Here is a 20586-nt window from a genome sequence, read left to right on the forward strand (position 1 = left end):
GACAAAGGACCATTCATACACTTAAGGGTGATTGTGAAAGGTCGATCAATCTGAAGAGACTGTAAACTTTCTCTGACTTGCTCTTGGACCAGAACCCAACCATCAAACAACTATAATTTTCCAGATTATCGCTAACTTCATCTCCTCTGGAGATTTTCCTTCCAAGGTCTCCAACTTCAGACCCCCAATTTCATACAGGCCTCTTCTACTTCCTTCCCCAGATCCACAAAAACACGATAGCCCAGGTAGACTTAAAGTTCAAGCTTGTTCTTGCCTCATGGAAATAAGCTCTTCATATCTTGATGTTGTTTTGCTTTGTCTGTTCTCTCTCCAATTAAGTTTTCAATTTTAGCAACATTGTTCACCACTTTGTTGGTTTCTAGTATCCACACCCTAATCTTCAATTTTTCACTGTGGACGTTCGATCTTTCTGAACCTTCATTACCTACAGGATTGTCCATGAGCCCTCAGCTTTTTCGTTGAACTACAGCCCAACATGCTAGGCTCCCAATCCATAAAAAAGCTAAAGTAGTACATGGCAAGAAATGAAAACAGAACAGAATATTTTGGAAGCACTCAGCAGGTCATGCAGCACAGATGGAGAGAGAAATGATTAATGTTTCAGATGGACAATCTTTTATTGATCCTTCTACGTGAATGGTCCTTGCACTTGATCTTCCATTAAATACTTCCCCTTTGTCTCCTCCTACTCCTTTACACCATATAAAGGATATTGTTATGGGGACCCACATGTATCCTGGCTTTGCAAGCCTTTTATGCCTAGCCATGCATTCCTGCCAGATCATTACTCAAAAATCTATTTCTGATTGTCTGCATGCTGTGGATTTGGGAATACATCAGTGTGCATAATTCTCGCTGTGACTAACATTTGCATCTTTCTGGATGGAGTCAGTGGCTGGGGATAAGTAATGGAATTACTAGATTCTGAATACTGAACTACTGAATAATGGACCAGATCATAGAACATAGAACGGTATGGCACAAGATCAGGTCCTTCGGCCCACAATGTTGTGCCGACTTAATTAAACTAATGCTGTCTACTTAAACTGTGATCTGTGAATTACAATATTTTTGAAAGAATGGTCTTTATAAAGAAGCTAATAAATATTTGCTTGAACATTTTTTTAGTGGTGTAACATGTCTTCATGATATTTGTAATTTAGTACATATATCAACTAAATTGTGTTGGTTTTATTATTTGTATGTAGACAATAAAGCCTTTAGGTATGCTGACTGGGTGTAAATTTTCAAAATTCATCCTGAACAGTCCAATATGCATGATCTTATTGCTTCTCTTAAATAGGATTATTTAATAAGTGGCACTTCCTACGTTTCTTGATTTTGCTGCAAGATCTCTAAGCACAGCTGAATATTTAGTATGTCTAGGAATACTGATATGTGAATAATAAAACTAGTATGATTTTAAATTGCCATGGCCTTAAAAGAACTTGGATGAAAGAACAAGACCATCTTTAATTATTCTTTTCATCTTATTTGATCGATATTAGATATAAAATGCTTGACATATATTACTTTTACTTTTTAGGGGTATATTCGTCAGTGTCGCAAACATACAGGGATGTTTGCTGAAGCACAGTTGATTACCATTTTTGGGAACATTGAAGAGATTTACAAATTCCAAAGAAAATTTTTGAAGGATTTGGAGAAACAGTTCAATAAAAATGAACCTCATCTGAGTGAAATAGGATCCTGTTTCCTTCAACATGTATGTTAAATGCAGAACTGTAATTTAATGGCATAATCTTGGGTTGATTCCATTGTAGATTCAATTTCAAGTTAGCAAATACACAATACTTCATCCTCTGAATTCGGATTTCAGCTATTTAACTATAGGATGTAGAGTTTATTTGAATAGGTACCTATAATTTTAACAGTAGTAGACCATACTTCAAAAATGCCTTGATATTTGTGGATTCTAAACATGACAGCTATAAGCAGAGGTGAATTATGAAACAGGACCTGTATGTCTGAACTATGATCTTTAGTCTGTTTCAGATTTTGTGGATTGTATCTGTTTTTTATTCTAGATATTTTCTTGGTTTCAGCAGCAGCAGCACTCACCCCTCCTTCCCCCCAAAAGAAGTGGACCTGGTATTTCCTGTTTTCTAGAGTATAGCTTTTCTTCCTTTTTTTTAAATTCATTTTTCAGCATGTGGGCATTCATTGCCCATCCTTATTAGCTTTGATCTAAATAGCTTGGGAGGCCATTTCAGAAGCCATTTTAATAATCTAGCACATTGATGGATTTAAGAGTCATGGACTGATTGGCAGTGATCTAGCTGGGTTTTTACATCAATCTGGTACTAGGTTCTGTTTTTAAATTGCAGATTATTGACTGAATTTAAATTCTACAACTGCCAAGGTAGGATTTGAACTCGCGTTCTGTGTATTGTTAGTCTCGGCCTTGAGGTTACTTGTCTGATAATTTAATTGCTTTGCCACTATCATTCTCTAAATAATAATATCCAGATACATTCAAGGATGAATCCCTTACTTAAATGTGTTCAATATCATATGAATTTTTCTGCTTCAACAACAAAAAGGGAACTATATAAGACTGAGGTCTTTGACAATTAGTGGATTTATTTACCAAAATTATACAAGTAATATGTAGTTTGTCACAAGGACTACACTGGTTTGGTCGATCTCAATCTCTGGGTTTACTTTTGTTTTGAAAAGCTATAATTACTATTTGTCTTAATTCTTCAAGCCAAACTGGTTTGGACAAATGATAGTACAGGCAGTCTGGTGATGAAACCAGAGACTCTTCTGTGAGAGAAAATATTAAGATCTCATTCCTATAAGCTCTTTCTCCAATATCTCTGATGGAGTTCTATCACATTGTTCCAGATTCTTTAGAGGTGTAAGCAGACAATATGCCTGTGAGAATTTAGTTAATACAAACTGGTTATTTGTCACTATTTATTTGTCAGTGATGACTAATTCAGCTAATTAACCTCTGGAGTTTCCTTTTATTTACAGCTTCAGTAGCTCATAAAAATAAACAGCATTGATGCCAGCTATTGAGCTAGCCCAAAAATTGCTCAAGTTGCTAGCCTTAATATCTTTTTAAAATATGCATAATCATGAACCTTAGAGATCAACCTCTAATGTGAAAGTACACGCACAAATAGGGGCACAAACTTACCCTTTGTGAACTTCATGCCTATATATTTGTGACTGTTCAATTTCCCTTCTGTTGTAGGCAGGATAGATGGGTATTTTTTCACTGACCTCTATCGTGTTCATGTCTGTTTATTTGATCCATAATTCTCTAATCAGAAGAGAATATGAGCTGTGCCCAAAACCATACCCAAAGAATCAGTTTAATCTACACTTTAAACCAAGATTATGGTACTTAAAGTGCACTATAAATATCCCTACATCAGCAGTAAGTGAAAAGTTTAAAAAAAACTACAGATGCCCAAATCTCAAATAAAAATAGCTGGAAATTCTCAACAGTATTGAAAAGAAACAGTTAGCGTTTCAGGTCTGGGAAGTTTCATCAGAACTGAGAAAGTGGCATGTCCCAGTAAGCCAGACTGTACATCATTTCATAGAATATATAACATTAGCACACATTACACAGACAAAGAAGCTTAACTTCCCTTTTACTACCACATTATTGCACCCTGTCAGATAAATTCCCTTTGTTCTACTCATTGCCCTCCCCATCATCTCTGCTACCTAGATTAACTTGTTTCTTTCTCGATTCTGATTAAAGGTCCCAGACCTGAAATGTTAATTGTTGCTCTTTTCACAGATGCTGCCTGACCTGCTGAGTTTTTCCAGCATTTTTATCCCTATATCAGCACCTCTCTGAATTCTTGCCTGTGTATATTGAATTTAGAGGCTCTCTTGCTCACTTATGATGCAAATCCCAAATTCTCCTTATAACTTCATCCCTGTAATAATTATATGATATTAAAAAAAATCAGTCCCATTTTACACTGATTCTCAGGCTGATATTAAAGGTGTACCTTAAAATTTCACCTTTCAAAATAGAGAAAGGTAGCTTAGTTACCTTCATAACTTAGTAAGTCAAACATAGTACTCAGTTCTTGTATGATATGGGCTTTCTCCTGGTTGCTTGACATCTGGTGTTTTTATCCCCCCCATATAACTGAAAATGCAACAAGCAAATTATAATATTTACAGCAGAGAAAACAGAAAATGCTGAAAGCCCTTAGCAGTCAGCCAGCATTAGTGGGAAGAGAAAATAATTTGATGTTTCAGTCAAGGGTCCTTCGGAACTGGAAAAGTGAGAAAACAAGTGTTAAGGTGGAGAGAACAGAGGAAACATCTCAGATGAGGTGCACACCAAATTAGTTAAGATAAGAAATGCTTTAAATTACACTTGGAGGGAATGAAGAAAAAAGGCATGAGTAGAAAGAAATTAAGTTGATTTGTATATCTTCCAATTTACTATGTTGTATTCAGTGCTCATGATCTGGTCTCCTCTACACTGGGAAACCAAATTCAATTAAGGGGCAGAACATCTCTATTCAGTCCACAGGGATAACCCTGAGCTTTCTGTCACCTGTCACTTTAATTCACCACCCCACTCCACTCTGACTTTTCTGTCTTTGACTTCTTGCGTTGCCCCAACAACAATGAACATAAACTCAAAGAGCATCTTCTGTCTGGGTATGTTGCAGCCCTTGGGACTTAATGAATATATCAACTTCATATAGTTTTTTTTCTCTCACAGATGTGTCTCTATTTCAATTTGTCTCCTTTTTCCTTTTTTTCTCCAATTGCCATTTTTTAAAGTAATTTTTGCCTTGGCAACTTTACACCCCATCACAAATATACCCTCATTCACTCTGCCCTCTATACATGATCTCTAGCATCTCTGATCTGAAATGCTGATTGTTTCCCTCCTCTCTGCTGCTTGACCTAGTGCTTCCAGAATCCTGTTTTTGTTGTGGATTTCCAGCATTTGCAGTTTTTTGATATGATATGTGGTTTAGAACAAAGTATTAAGATGTAATTCATATCATCTAATATTTTCAACTATTTTAAATACAGGTTTAGCATATTTAGCATTCAGCTCATCAGAGTGTAGTAGCTTTAAGTACCAGGATTTCAAATAATCTATATCAAAGTAATATAGAGGGAGGATTATTTATCAGAAGAGCTACTATTTGAATCCCATGTTTAAGCAAGGTGTTATGTTGGAAAAAAAATGCCTTCGCATTATTTGCAGAACAGGTCGTTCTTTTGACCAATATTCTTCCCTCCATCAATATCAAAGAACTAATTCATCTTGTCATTTGCCTTACTTGCCAAGTCTTAGACAAACTGGTGTACTGTGTTTGCCCACCAAGATGGTACCTTGACATAATTGAGAGTTTGATACAACGTCACTAATTTTAGTTCTTTTGTTGTCCTACGTCCAGAAGTAAATCTGCTCCTGCCAAAATAGGACTAGAAATTCTATAGTAGCTAAAATGGCAATGTTAAAGCAGTTCTGTGCGTGGTATTTTCATGACAGATGGTGTTATGGCCTCCCCCAGCAGCGGTATTCTCTTGAGCTCCAAGGTCCAATATACAGTTGAGTAGGTCTTACATGTAACAATACAGATACAGGCTTTCTTCTAGGACAGCCATTCTCATTCCCGTATATCAGATCTGGAATCCCAAGAGTCGTAATCTTCAAGGGAAGGAGACCATTATTGAGCATTTAGGATCAGAAATACGATTGGGGGTAGGAATTAGACACATGAAGGACTAAGGACCAGTGTGGGTGGTGTTCAAGGTAAATCAGAGGCTTAACTGTCTTGAATGGGGAGAGAACAGGAATATTGAATTGAGATAGATGATCAACCATGATTGTACTGGTTGGCAGAGAAGGCTTGAAGGGGCAAATGGCTTACTCTTGTTCCTATGCCACTGATAGGGTGGGATTGTAGTAGGGGTAAGTCTTGCTCTTGAAAACCTACCTCCCAGAAGATTGATATTTTGGTCTCCCCAGCAATACACCAGGCTTGTCAGAGTCTATAAAATAAAAGCAGATCTCAATTCTTCGTGTAAAGACTGCTTGTGTGAGTGGCCTGGACTGTACGTGGGCCACAGACGTGTGACATCACTATAAGTGCCTGTTGGCCTCATGCTTTACATGGCATTTGCACAGAGAAGAGGGTTAACTAGGATTACAAAGGAATCTAGATCAATTGGGAAAGCAGGCCAAAGAATGGCAGATGGAATTTAAGTCTATCAAGTGTGAGGTGTTAGTAAGTTAAAGCAGGGCAGGACTCACAGTAAATGGGAGGGCCCTGTTGTAGAACAGAGAGATCTAGGGGATACAAGTGCTTAATTTCCAAAACGTGGAGATGCAGGTAGACAAGGTGGTGAAGAAGGCATTTGGCATGCTTGTCTTCATTGGTCAGGGCTTTAAGTACAGGAATTAAGATGTCATGTCACAACTGTACAAGTTGTTGGTGAGACCACACTTGGACTATTGTGTGTAATTCTGGTTACCTCGCTAGTTCTGGTTGGAAGGATGTCATTAAACTGGAAAGGGTGCAGAAAAGATTCACACTGATGTTACAGGGACTGGACGGCTTGAGTTAGAAGGAGAGGTTGGATAGGCTGAGACGTTTTTTCTCTGGAGTGTTGGAGGCTGAGGGATGACCTTGTATAATATCATCAGGGGCATAGATAAGGTGAATGGTCACAGTCTTTTTCCCATGGTAGGAGAATCCAAAACTAGAGGGCCTAGGTTTAAGCTGAGAGGGGAGATATTTAAAGGAGATTTGAGGGGTAAATTTTTCACCCAGAGGCTAGTGAGTAGAGGGAATGAGTTGCCAGAAGAAGCTATAGAGGTGGTTACAATTACAAGATTTAAAAGACATTTGGACAGATACATGGATAGGAAAGGTTTAGAGGGATATGGGCCAAATGCGGGCAAATGAGACTAGCTCAGGCTGACAATTTGGTCAGCATGGATGAGCTGGGCTAAAGGGCCTGTTTCTGTGCTCTTGTAACTCTACGACTGTCTGGAGATCTGTAGTTCATTCCCAACCACATGATTGCCCTTATTCTTTAGTTCCACCCATACAGCCTTTAACTAATATTTGCCATCCTTTTTTTTTCAATCACATTCTCTAATCAACAAACCCCATTAACCAGGAACATTAGGCCAGTAGTCCTACCCCTCCTTAAGCCATGTTTTAATGATTGACGTGGAAGTATGATATTTTAGCTATCAGTGCCTTCAGCTCATCTGCCCTGTCAGTAAACTGCTTGCATTTAGTTGTATACCATTAAATGCAATTTAATATACATAGGCATTGTGGTATATGAAAGAATTTCCAGAGCGTTATGTCCTAACAATTCTTATCATAATTAGGTTTGGTATTAAAATTATATAGACATGCCATTTTCAATATCATAATAAATTAGAATTTACAAAGAGTAATCTTTATTTAAACTAAAGGAACAATATTTAGTTTTGACAATTAGAAGAAAAAATGAATATTAAGCCATAAGCAAAATAAAAGTTCAGGGCTGCACCACTAATCTCAAACTGCAACATCCAGAGATCCATAAAGTGCTTTCATCATCTGTGAAACTGAATTACATCAAAAATCAGAAAGAGAAGTTGTCAAAATGTGCTAAGGTTTTAATTTCTACTCAATAATATGACATTCATTATCTGAAATCTCTTTTATAGACCTAGGAATATTTTGGTTCAACATAATACAACTTTCATACAAGTCATTTGTTTGTTAAACAGAAATCCCAGATGCAGGAATAAACATTATCATTTCAAATCTAGCAAGAAGCAGACTGCTGGAGGAACTCAGCAGGTCAGGCAGCATCTGTGGAGACAGAAGGATGGTTGACTTTTGAGAGAGGGGTGAGGCAGGAGCTGGCAGGAAATAGGTAGAACCAGGTGAGAATGGAGATGGTGAGCAGATGGAACCAGGTGGGGGAGGGGGAAGTTGGGAGACAGCAGCTGGTGGGTGATGGCCTGAGACAGATTAGGAGAGGGGACAAAAAAGCAGATGGAGCCAGAGGGAGGGAGGGGAGGGGAGGGTGAAGGTTTATGTTGGGCAATTGATTTAGCCTTTTTCTTCACTAAATCTGGCTGAAGCATGTAAAACCCTGGAATGCAATTTTTTTTTTCTAATATAATCTCCACTGTCTCCTTCACCCTAGATTCCAAAATGTGCAGGCTTGTGGACTTTTTTATTACTAAATTGATTTAATTAATTCAGCTGCCTTGGCTTTTTCCTTCCTTTTTCTTGCTCACCATGCTGAACTTACTCTGACATCCCCACATCCTTTGCCCCAACCCAGAATGTGTCATTCTCTGTCTTCTCTCCTATCTCCCTTGTCCTTTTGAGCTTTTCTCCACAAGGCTCATCTCCTGTGTGTTCAAACTTATTCTCATCAAACCACTGACTACCCAATTTACAGCCCTTCAAGTTAGCTCACATAGTTAATAATTCTCATTCCTCAGCTATATCCTCCTTCCCTATCATGAACGTATTTCCTCAAAAAAGCACTCCTTGATTTCTCACAACTTGCTATCCATTTCTGACCCTGTCTTTCCCATCTAGTGTTCACCTCTTTCCCAGTGCTTCCATGTTTGACACACTTTGGTCAGACTTCCTCACCTGCTAATGTACTGAAATGGCTCTTATCCAGGCATCAAGTAATATTCTCTGTGAATATGATCATGATAAACTATCCTGCCTTGGCTTTCTCAACCCATCTCCAGCCTTTAACGTGGTTACTCATATCATCCCCCTCCAAAGCTTCCCCTATAATCCAGCTGTGTAAATTACACCACCTGGTTCCAGTTTTATCTTTCTATTTTGGGCCCAAAAGATGCAGGCAATAGTAGCAATTCATTCCCACACTATTGCCTTATTCGCAAGGGCCCTCGTACCTCTTAGAAAAATGCCATCTTTAGCAACATCATTCAATCTCCTGCTCCACATGTGTGATGTCGCCATCTTGCCCAACCTCCCTTGCAATTCAAGCACGTTCCTCCTGATTGAATGCAAGGATGACCAAACCCTTCCTTCCCCCCCCCCCCCCCCCCCCCACTCCATCTGCATCTCAATTCTCTCTCTGGCTCTTGCTCACGCTCTCTCTCTCGCAACTGTCTCCCAACTCCATCCCGCTACCCTCTCCTACCTGACGCAACCTGCTTGTCATGGTACACCCCATCTCAGTCATCAACCACCTCAGAATCATGTCTCGCCACTCCTCTTTATATTGGCCATGTTGCCTCTTCACCCTGTCCTGATACAGGGCTTTGACCCGAAGCATCAACAATTCCTTTCCTCCACAGATGCTGCTTAACTCAGAGTTTCTCCAGCCCTTTGTTGCCTCCACCTATCACCTCCCAGCCTCTATCGCTATTTCCACTCTTCCCTCCTCTATCTGCCTATCACCCCTCCTCACCTAGATTTACCTATCATTTGCCACCCCTTCCCCTCACCTCTTTATACTGGCTGTCTCCCTTCTATCTTTAATCCAGATGAAGGGTTCCAATCCGAAATGTCAACTGTCCATTTCCCTCCACAGATGCTGCCTGACCCAATGAGTTCCTCCAGAAGTTTTTATTTTGCTACATATCCTATCTCATTGGGCTAGCTGTTTCCAGCTTAGTGACATTGCTGAGCTCCTGCTTTCCCATTGCTGCCATCAGGCAGGGTAAACAGCAGCCTGAAGACCCACACCTCAAGGTTTAATAGCTTATTCCCCACTGCTATCATGTTCTTGAACCGACCTGAAAAACCCTAATTCTACCTCAGATGATATTTCTTTCAACTTGCATGATGTCATTATGTTTATTTTTATTTATTGTGTAAGTTATGTATAATTTATGTTAAGTTGTGTAATTTAAGTCTGTCATGTATGTATTGTACTGTGCTGCTGCTGCAAAAAGTTAATTTTCATGGCATTTATACCCTGGGTATATATGCCCATAGCATTAAACTTGAACCAGGGATCATTTGTTGCTTTAACCTTCATGTATGCATTTAAATCCGCAAACTTGACACCCTGTGTCCAAAATCTCACTAGTCTTGAGGTCTATAACCTTCTGTGATCTACATTCCTTTGGTTGTAGTCTTTTTTTCAAATTATATTCTAAATTGTTCCATGGTAAAGTTGCCTAAGCAGAGAAAATTTTCTCACTGGGCTTTTCTCCCTCCCTTTCCCTAACTCTTTCCTCATTTAAAGCACACTTTAAAACCTTGTTCTCCTTATGTGGATGATAAAGCTCCAATTCTGCCCCCTTGGCAGCTTTGCTCTGTTAAAGATGATGTATCAAAGCAAATTGTTTTCCTTTGCTTTTGACTGTGATTATATGAGTATGCAGTTGGATATGGCGGTACAGGCACTCTGATTTTTTTTAATGGAGTGATCAGCTCCACTATACTTGAGAGAAAATATCTAATGCAAACTCAAAACACATATGTTGAAACTGACATTTTTATTTATTGAAAAGAAGCAGCAGAATTTTAATCAGATAATTTCTTAAGACTTTAATTTAAGCTGAGACGTAACTAAGGATGTAAACATGAATTTTTTTAGCCCATTTTAATGACTTTTTTCTTTACAGCAAGCTGAGTTTGGGATATACTCTGAATATTGCAATAATCATCCCAGTGCATGTCTTGAGCTTGCCAAACTAATGAAGCAAAGTAAATATCGTCACTTTTTTGAGGCTTGTCGACTACTTCAACAGATGATTGACATTGCAATTGATGGCTTTCTTCTGACTCCAGTCCAGAAGATTTGTAAATACCCACTACAGCTTGCTGAATTACTCAAATACACTACCCCAGATCACAGGTATGAGAATCTAAACTCCAAATATATTAACCACATTACCTACAAAAGTGTAAGGTATTTTGTTCTGTTACTTCTGTCAGTGACAATACATAATTTTGCTAAGATCAGTATTATCAAAGTTTAAGAGAAACTTCTAGCACAGAAACTTGCACTTAAAAACATCTGAGCTTTAGAAGCACAAGCTCTGAAAGTCTTCATATATTACTTGATCAGAAATCTTTATTCCTGCAGCGATTATGAGTGAGGGATTAGGAGTCTTTTTGAGTTTATTACATTTTTCTACATGATTACTATGAAAGGCTGTATTCCAGCTACTCTATACTTTGGACCCCAGCTATTTATAACCAAGTACCTTACTTCAGGTACCACTTTGAACCACAGCTTGTGTGACTGAATTCATATTGCAAAAGAAAATAAAATGGCCAACAATTCTCATTAATTTGAATCCTGAACTAAATTGTGAAGATAAATGAGATGAGGGAAACTTGCTCTATAGCAACTTGATGTGCAGTATTAAAGAGAACTGAATGGACACTAGAAAAAAGAATAGAAAATATCGATAGATCAGTGAACAGTTTTTTCAGATAAAACATTGTTGGAGAAATCTGAGCTTTATCCTGCATTGAATAAATTTTGCATCCAACTAAGAATTAAAGATTACAGAAGAAGGAATGACATCAAATATCAAATTCAACATGAATTTAAAATATATTATTTTGCATCTTCTTGTTAGTTTTATTTCCTTCTCTCCTGTAATCATTGACCAGGGTACAAGAAGTGATGGACATATTTCAGTACTAAAACAGAATTGGAAATTACTTGGATGTCAACCTTAATAGAGAGTGCTAGTAATTAATCATGTTGGCTTCAAACCTGCATCACTTTATATGTTTACCTAAAATCCACAAATGCAGTCATTCATTGGAGGTGAGGGGTTAGGATGAGGAGTTGGAAATCTTTCTCAGTTGTCAACTATCCCATCTAGGTGACCAGAGGATAATTTTGGCTTCTTACTAGCACTAAAATCAGTCAGCAAGGTAAAAGAATAGAACTAGGAAGCTTTCAAATATGTTTGTCTCCATTCATTTTTGTTCTAACCACTTGGGAACTTTAAAATAATTTTTGTCTTGGGTGGGAGAAAAGTTTTACATACACTTTAAAGCAGAGCAATCTACCCTTAAGCAAATGCAGCACAGATGGTCTATAGCTGAATGTTTTTTGGTATTTCAAAGACAGGATATCATTGGACACATGTTTTACTGTTATTTCAAAGCTGTATCTGCCATCAGACTTTTCAAATTAAATACCTTGTAACATGTAATTTTCCACACAGCTTTATTGCTTGATGAAAGGTATCAACCTGAAATATTCACTCTGCTTCTCTCTCTCTCTACATTTGCTGCCTGACTGGCTGAGTATTTCCACCATTTTCTGTTTTTATTTTTGATCATCTTGTTTTACATTGTGTTTAATTGAATTCCATAAACATCTGATAAATCAACTGCTGATAAGTGATGAAGATTAACCTAGTCTCCTTCTGTTCCACAGTGATTACAAAAGCATCAGTGCTGCCTATGAGGCCATGAAGAATGTAGCACATCTGATTAACGAACGCAAAAGGCGATTAGAAAGTATAGATAAGATTGCTCAGTGGCAAGTGTCCATTATAAACTGGGAGGTGGGTTTTACATTTCATAGCTGTATTTTGACTTGCTTTGGTTCATCTAAATCTTTCTATTATTTCTACATTCAATTTTGTTTAATTAGGAATGGTTTACTTGGATTTATTACATTTCCACATTAACTGGGTATATGCAGATACTGGAAATTGCCATTCAATTCTCTTACTACTTTTACTGGAGAATCTGTTTTTTGCTCTCCAAGTTAAATTAGATTATCAGTTAAGTTATTTTATGCATACGTAAATCAGTAGCTAGTTGTGAAAGCAGTGTTTGGCAGGTGAGAGGATTAGGTGCAGGAAACTAGAAAATCATTAAGATAATCAGTTAGAGAGGGATTCCAGAAAGTAAACCAGTGTTATGGTCAAGCAGGTTCACTCAAACAGTAAGTTATTGCTAGAGTTAATATTACATCAAATGCATTGCTCCAGACATCATGGTAGAGAGAATATCTTTTTTTTTAAATCTGATTGACAAGGACATATAAATGTTCCCCTTGTTTCTGATGAATTACAGAACCAATGGCTCCAATGTCAAACCTGAAAATACCTCAATATTAGGAACGAATTTGTGTCTTTTTATTAAGTGAAAAAATCTTTATTCCCAATCTTTCAACATGCTCCATGGTTTTTAAAATATCCTTAAAACTGTAGAGGTACAGATTAATATCAAAAGATGTATCCAGTCTCCAGTGACTGGAAGGGAATGACAATTGTGATACTAATTAAAATTTTACAATAGCAAATGTTAGTACTTTGCAATTTAGGTGCATGATTTCTGTACACTTGATCATTGCTGGACCCTGCCTGCTACCTGTGCTCACCCCTGGTATGCCCACCAGCTAGACAAACTGACCCTTTCCACCTGTGAAGCATACGATAAGGCCAGAGACGTTTGAAACTTTCAAATAGATTTAATTTTTAAATTGTTTTAATATTTTTAATTATCAATTTTCCTGACTTCAAGTCCAAGACACCCACCACTCTGAGTGAAGAAATTTTTCCACAATTCCCCTCTAATTCTTCTACCAGAAACCTTAAAATTATACTCGAAGTTTTTGCCTTGTGTGGGTCTGCCTTAGTTTTACACATCCCTTTTAAATTTTCTCTTAATATTCCTTATTCCAAAGGGGAAAAAACAGGCAATAAGCAGTCTCTTGCTATAACATTCTCTAGCCCTCGCAACATCCTTGGAAATCTCCTCTTGCAGCCTCTCCAGTGCTATCACATTCTTCATGTAATTTAATGTTCAGAACTCTATCCAATTCTCTCACTCTTATCTAACTAATTATCTCTGCCTTCTCTGGATTGAGTTCATTTGCTATTTTTTCATCCTAAAATAATTTCTTCCCCGTCAATGACACGACCAGTTTTCTTTTTACCCCTGGAGATTTAATACCAAATGGGTTAAGTGTTGTGCACATAGTACAGGTATTGAGACCATGGATAGACTACATTTGGAGAACTGTGAACAGTTCTGGACACTAATATTTGTCATCTCTAGAAGCAGTATAACATTGATTCATTAGTAGATTTATACCTTATCACCTTGGATTAAATTACAAGGAGAGATTGCATACATCCTAGATTTATGTTGTTTGAAATTTAGCAGAGAAAAGGGTGATTGGTTAAAGTTTTCAAGAATGGATTGGGTGAAGAGAGAGGGAGAATAATACATGCTTTTGACAGGGAAATCTAGCTTCAAAGGGTATAGCAGAAAAAGAATATTTATATCTTTCACAAGTGAAGTGAGAAAACACTTTTAGTTTGAAATGTCTTCCCACTTAGTTTAAAATTTGAGATTGATAGCATTTTGATACTGAGGTATTACGAAATATAGTGCAATGGCATATTCCTTAAGACCTTTTTTGAGGAATCCTCTGTTCTAATATATCGTCATTTTCATATTTTTCAGGGGCAAGATGTTTTAACTAGAAGTTCAGAATTAATCCATTCTGGAGAGTTGACCAAAATCTCAAGCCAAGGAAAAAGCCAACAGAGGACTTTATTTCTTTTTGACCATCAATTGTTCTTCTGTAAAAAAGATATGCTGAGACGAGATATGTTGTATTACAAAGGCCACATTGACATGGATGAGATAAAAGCAGTGAATGTTGATGATGGCAAAGACAAAGATTTTAACATTCACGTAAAAAATGCCTTTAAATTGATGAGTAAAGCAACAGAGGAAGTCCACCTATTTTGTGCCAAAAAGCCAGAAGACAAACAACGATGGCTGCAGGCATGTATAGATGAAAGGAAAAGAGTAGAAGAAGACAAAGAAATGGGTATGTTTAGTTTCTGAACATTTAATTAAGGATAAAGAGTTGAGAGAATTGATTACTTTCCATGAATGCCTATTTCCTTATGACATAGGAAGCCATTTCAGCCCATTGAGTCTGCTAACTCACAGAAGAATCATATTCCCCACTAAGTTTAGAGTCATAAAACCGTACAGCATGGAAGCAAGCCATTCGGCCTAACTCGCCCACACCAGCCATGGGCAACCTTCCATATTAATCCCATATTCCAGCACTTGGTCCATAGTCTTCATTGCTTAGGCAATTGAAGTGCTCAGTTCAGCATTTAAGTGCTGTCAGCGACCTAGCTTCAACTACTTTCTCAGGCAGTGCATTCCAGGTACTTATCATTCACTGGGTGAAGATCCTCCTCATATACCCCCAAATCTCTTCCCCTGACCCTACCCTAACTCTGTGTCCTCTTGTTATATCTACCTTTTGATATGGGGGAGAAACTTCCTGCAGTCTATCCTAGTATACCCCTTATTATTTTATCTACCTCAATCATGTCTCCTCTGCTCCAATCTCTTATCTTAACTGAACTGCTCCATCCCAGGCAACATCCTGGCGAATGTCCTCTGCATTTTTTCCAGCACTATCACATCCTTCCTATTAACATAGTGATCAGAACTGCATGCAGTACTTCAGCTGAGGTCTGACCAAGGTTTTATAAAGTTGGAGCATAACCTCCCTACTTCTGCATTCAATGTCCTGACTAATGAAGGCCAGTATCCCATATGCTTTCATAATCACATTATATACCTCTGTTGCCATCTTCAAGGATCTCAGGACTTGTGCTCCAAGATCCTTCTGTTCCTCAATACTCCCTAAGACCCAACCATTCATAGTGTATGTCCTAGCCTCATTAGTACTCCCAAAATGCATCACCTCACATTTGTCTAGATTAAACACCATCTGCCATTTTTCAGTGCATTTCACCTATGCATTAATAGCTCTCTGCATCCTAAGGCTACCTACCACTCTATCAACAACTCCACTAAACATCTGTGTCGTCTGTGAACTTGCTGATCATGCCTCCCACATCAACATCCAAGTCACTCTCATATATCACAAACAACAAGGTTCCCAGCACCAATCCTTGTGGGACACCACTAGTTACAGGCATCAAATTGCAAAATCAGCCTTCTACCATTACACTTTGTCTTCCTATTGCCAAGCTAATTTTGGATCCAGTTTGCCAATTTGCCCTGCATCCCATAGTCCCTAACTGATTGAACCAATCTCCCATGTGGGACTTTGCAGAGGCTCTGCTGGTGCAGGAGGGAGGGCTTCGGGTACATAGATCATTGGGCTCCCTTGCAGGGCAGATAGGACCTGTACAAGAATGATGGGTTGCACCTAAACTGAAGGGGCACCAATATTCTCTCATGGAGATTTGCTAGTGCTACCCGGGAGGGTTTAAACTAGCGTGGCAGGGCAATTGGAACCAAAGCAATAGGTCAGCAAGTGAAGGGATTGAGAGGAAAGTAGAGGTTAGGTCAGGTAAGGCTGAAAGGAAGGATGGGCAGGGCAGTGTTAATGAACATGGTAGAGCTTAATGGGTTGAAATGTATTTATTTCAATGCAAAGAGTAATACAGGGAAGGCATGTGAACTTAGGGCCTGGATCAATATGTGGAAGTACGATGTAGCTATTACGGAGACTTGGTTGAGGGAAGGGCAGCACTGGCAGCTCAATGTTACAGGATTCAGATGTTTCAGACAAAATAGAGAGGGATGTAAAAGAAGGGGGTGGGGGGGGGATGGTTGTTGTGCTACTGATCAGGGAGAATGTCATAGTGGCACTAAGAGAGGATGTCCTGCTGGGTTCACCCTGTCAGGCAATATGAGTAGAGCTCAGGAATAAGAAAGGTGTAATAACTGTGATGGGACGATACTGTAGATCTAAGAGCCAGCAGGAGATAGCGGAACAGATATGTATTGCAGATTATGGAAAGATGTAAAAAGCAATGGGGTAGTTTTTATTTCCCCTATATTGACTGGGACTTCCTTATTGCCAGAGGCTTAGATGGGGCAGAATTTGTTAGGTGCATCCAGGAGGGTTTCTTGATATAGTATGTAGATAATGGAGCCAGGGAGGGACCATACCAGACCTTGTATTGGGAAATGAGTTTCAGTGAGAAAGCATTTTGGGAGCAGTTATTATAACTCTATCTTTTCAGATAGTTATAGATAAAATTAAGACTAGACCGGTGGTGGTGGGGTGGGGTGGGGGGAGAGGTGAGTGCTAGATTGCGGAAAGGCGAATTACAGCAGTATTATGGGAGTGGGCATTATTGGGTAGGTCCACATCTGACCTGGGAGTTGTTTAAAAGCCATCTGATAAAAATTGAGGATCAACATGTTTCTGTGAGGAAGAAAGGCAGGGATGGCGAGGTTTGGGAACCTTGGATGATAAGAAATATTGCAGATTTTACAAAAAGAGAAAGGAAGTATATGTAAGGTTTAAGATGATGAAATTGGTCAGGGCCTTTAAGGAATAGAAGGGAAGAAGGAGAGAACGTAAGCAGAGAATCAGGAGGGCTGAAAGTGTCTTTGAAATACCTTTTGGCGAGTAGGATTAAAGAAAATCCCAAGGCATTGTATATATGCATTAAAAACAAGAGGCTAACTAGGGAGGTTAGGACTACTCGACGACAAAGGAGGGAAATTATGCCTGGAGCCAGAGAAAATGGGTGAGGTACTAAAGGCGTAAGGAGAAGGACCTGGAGGATAACAAGATCAGAGAGGGGATATGCTGATATTCTAGGGCATGTTGATGGGGCCTGATGGGATCTATCCCAGATTATTAAGAGAGGAGATCTCTATATCCTCCTTAGCCAGAGAACTGGAGAATAGCTAATGTTGTTGCTCTGTTTAAGAAGGGCAATAGAAACAAACCAGAAACTTGTAGGCCAATGAACCTTGCATCTGTGGTGGGGTAATTATTTGAGAAGATTCTTAGGGATAGAATCTACTTGCAACTGGAAAAGCACAAACTTATTAGGGATAGTCAGCATAGTTTTATGTAGGGGAAGTCAGGTTTTACAAACTTGACTGAGTTTTGTTTTGAAGAAGTGATGAAGATGATTGATGAGGGCAGGGCAATGAATGTGGTATATATGGATTTCAGTAAGGCTTTTAACAAGGTCCCCTATGGTAGTCTGATCCAGAAGGTTAAGGCACATGCAATCCATGGAGACTTGGTAGATTGGATTCAAAATTGGCTTGGCCATAGAAGACAGAGGGCAGTGTGGAGGGGTTATTCTGACTGGACGTTTGTGACCAGTGGTATTCTGCAGTGGTTCAGTGCTGGGACCTCCGTCGTTTGTGATGTACACAAATGATTTAAATGAAAACATAGGTAGACTGATAAGTTTGCAGACAACACAAATTGGCAGAGTTGTGGATAGTGCAGAAGGTTGTCAAAACCTGCAGAAAGGAACTAAGAAGGTCATTAGGAAAGAAAAGATAAATTATGAAAGGAAGTTAGCAGATAACATTCGAAAGGATACTAAGAGTTTTTTTAAATATATAAGGAGTAAAAGAGAGACACGGGTTGATATAGGACCAATCGATAACGGTGCGGGAGAGATTATAATGGATGATAAAGAGATGGCAGAGGAGCTAAATGAGTATTTTGTGTCGGTCTTCACTGTGGAGGACATCAGCAATATACTGGATAGTCAGGGGTCTCAAGGAAAGGAACTGAGTTCAGTTAAGAATACTAGAGAGAAGGTGCTAGGAAAGCTAAATGGACTAAAGACTGATAAGTCTTCCGGACCGGATGAGGTGCATCCCTGGGTTCTGAAGGAGGTGGCTTTAGAGGTAGCGGAGGTATTGGTGATAATTTTCCAGGAATTGATAGACTCCGGCATGGTTCCGGAGGACTGGAGGGTTGCAAATGTAGTTCCGCTGTATAAGAAAGTTGAGAGGCAGCATAAAGGAAATTTCAGACCTATTAGTCTGACGTCGGTGGTCAGAAAGTTATTAGAATCAATCCTCAAGGATGAGGTTATGGAATACCTAGACGTGCAAGGCAAGATAGGTCCAAACCAGCATGGTTATCGTGCAGGGAAGATCTGCCTGACCAACCTATTGGAGTTTTTTGAAGAAATCTCAGGTAGGGTGGATAAGGGAGAGGCAGTAGATGTTGTGTATTTAGACTTTCAAAAGGCCTTCGACAAGGTGCCGCACAAGATACTGATTAATAAAATGAGAGGTCATGGAATTACAGGTAGGATAACAGAATGGGTGGAGCATTGGCTGGTTGGCAGAAAGCAAAGGGTGGGAATAAAAGGATCCTGTTCTAGTTGGCTACCAGTTACTAGTGGTGTTCCGCAGGGGTCGGTGTTGGGGCCGCTTCTTTTTACCCTGTACATTAACGATTTGGATGATGGAGTAAATGGTTTTGTGGCTAAGTTTGTGGATGACACCAAGATAGGTGGAGGAGTAGAGAGTACTGAGGAGACAGGTAGGTTGCAGAGAGACCTAGATAGTTTAGGAGAATGGGCAAGGAAATGGCAGATGAAATTCAATGTTGAAAAATGTGCAGTTGTACACTTTGGAAACACAAATAAACAGGCAGATTATTATCCAGAAGGGGATAAAATTCAAAGTACACAAGTACAAAGGGACTTGGGGGTACTCGTGCAGGATACCCTAAAGGCTAACCACCAGGTTGGATCGGTGGTAAGGAAAGCGAATGCTATGTTGGCATTCATTTCAAGAGGTATAGTGTATAAAAGTAAGGAAGTGTTGATGAGACTCTACGGGGCACTAGTGAGGCCTCATTTGGAATACTGTGTACAGTTTTGAGCCCCATATCTTAGGAAGGATGTGCTGATGTTGGAGAGGGTTCAGAGGAGATTTACGAAGATGATTCCAGGAATGAAAGGGCTTACATATGATGAGCGTTTGTCAGCTCTTGGACTGTACTTACTGAAGTACAGAAGAATGAGAGGGGACCTCATAGAAACATTTAAAATGTTGAAAGGACTGGACAGAATAGATGTGGCCAAGCTGTTTCCCTTGGTGGGTGAGTCCAGGACCAGAGGGCACAATCTTAGAATTAGAGGGTACAGGTTTAAAAGAGATGAGGAGAAATTTCTTTAGCCAGAGGGGTAGTGAATTTATGGAATTCCTTACCACGTACAGCAGTGGAGGCTAGATCATTGGAGGTGTTTAAGGAAGAGATAGATAGATATCTAATTAGTCAAGGTATCAAGGGATATTGGGGTTAGAATAGTTTTTTTTGCTCATGGAGCAGACTTCCCCCCCATTTCTCATTTCTTTTTTCTTTTTCCCCTTTTCTTTGGAGCAGACTCGATGGGCCGAATGGCCTACTTCTGCTTGCTTGTCTTGTGATCTTGTGATTCAGCAGGATATAGACCAATTGGAAATGTGAGCAGAGAAATAGCAGATGGAGTTTAATCTGGACAAGTGTGAAGTGTTGCACTTTGGGAGATCAAATGTAAGAGGAAAGTAGTACATGATTACTGGGCACTGCTGGATGAACATGGTTGCAAATACTTCAGCCTTGTCTTTGGCACTCACATGCTAAACCCTGCCACCCGTGCAATGACAATGGCTCCTCTAAGCTATTTGATTGTCTATTATCAATTGTGACTAGATGTGGTTTGACTGCAGAGTCTGGATTTGATCCATTGTTATTAGAAATGTTGGAATATCTTGCATGGGAATTATTCATAGAATCACAACAGTACAGCACAATACAGGCCCTTTG

At 39.1% G+C, this 20586-nt stretch overlaps 1 protein-coding gene across 5 annotated transcripts in view; it reads left to right on the plus strand.

Annotated features, from left to right (window-relative positions):
- The window catches only part of LOC127575773 (uncharacterized), a 177643-nt gene extending 157308 nt beyond the window's left edge, over window positions 1-20335 (plus strand). For all 5 annotated transcript variants that reach the window (XM_052025850.1, XM_052025852.1, XM_052025854.1 and 2 more), the window contains exons 10-14: window positions 1568-1747; window positions 10631-10863; window positions 12412-12541; window positions 14457-14829; window positions 20164-20335. In XM_052025850.1, coding sequence (XP_051881810.1) covers window positions 1568-1747; window positions 10631-10863; window positions 12412-12541; window positions 14457-14829; window positions 20164-20207 — 960 coding nt within the window. In that variant the 3' untranslated portion in view covers window positions 20208-20335. The remainder of the gene's footprint in view (window positions 1-1567; window positions 1748-10630; window positions 10864-12411; window positions 12542-14456; window positions 14830-20163) is intronic.
- The last annotated feature ends 251 nt before the right edge of the window (window positions 20336-20586 follow it).

This window comes from Pristis pectinata, chromosome 11 (genome assembly GCF_009764475.1).
Source record: "Pristis pectinata isolate sPriPec2 chromosome 11, sPriPec2.1.pri, whole genome shotgun sequence".
In the NCBI taxonomy this organism is placed as follows: Eukaryota; Metazoa; Chordata; class Chondrichthyes; order Rhinopristiformes; family Pristidae; genus Pristis; species Pristis pectinata.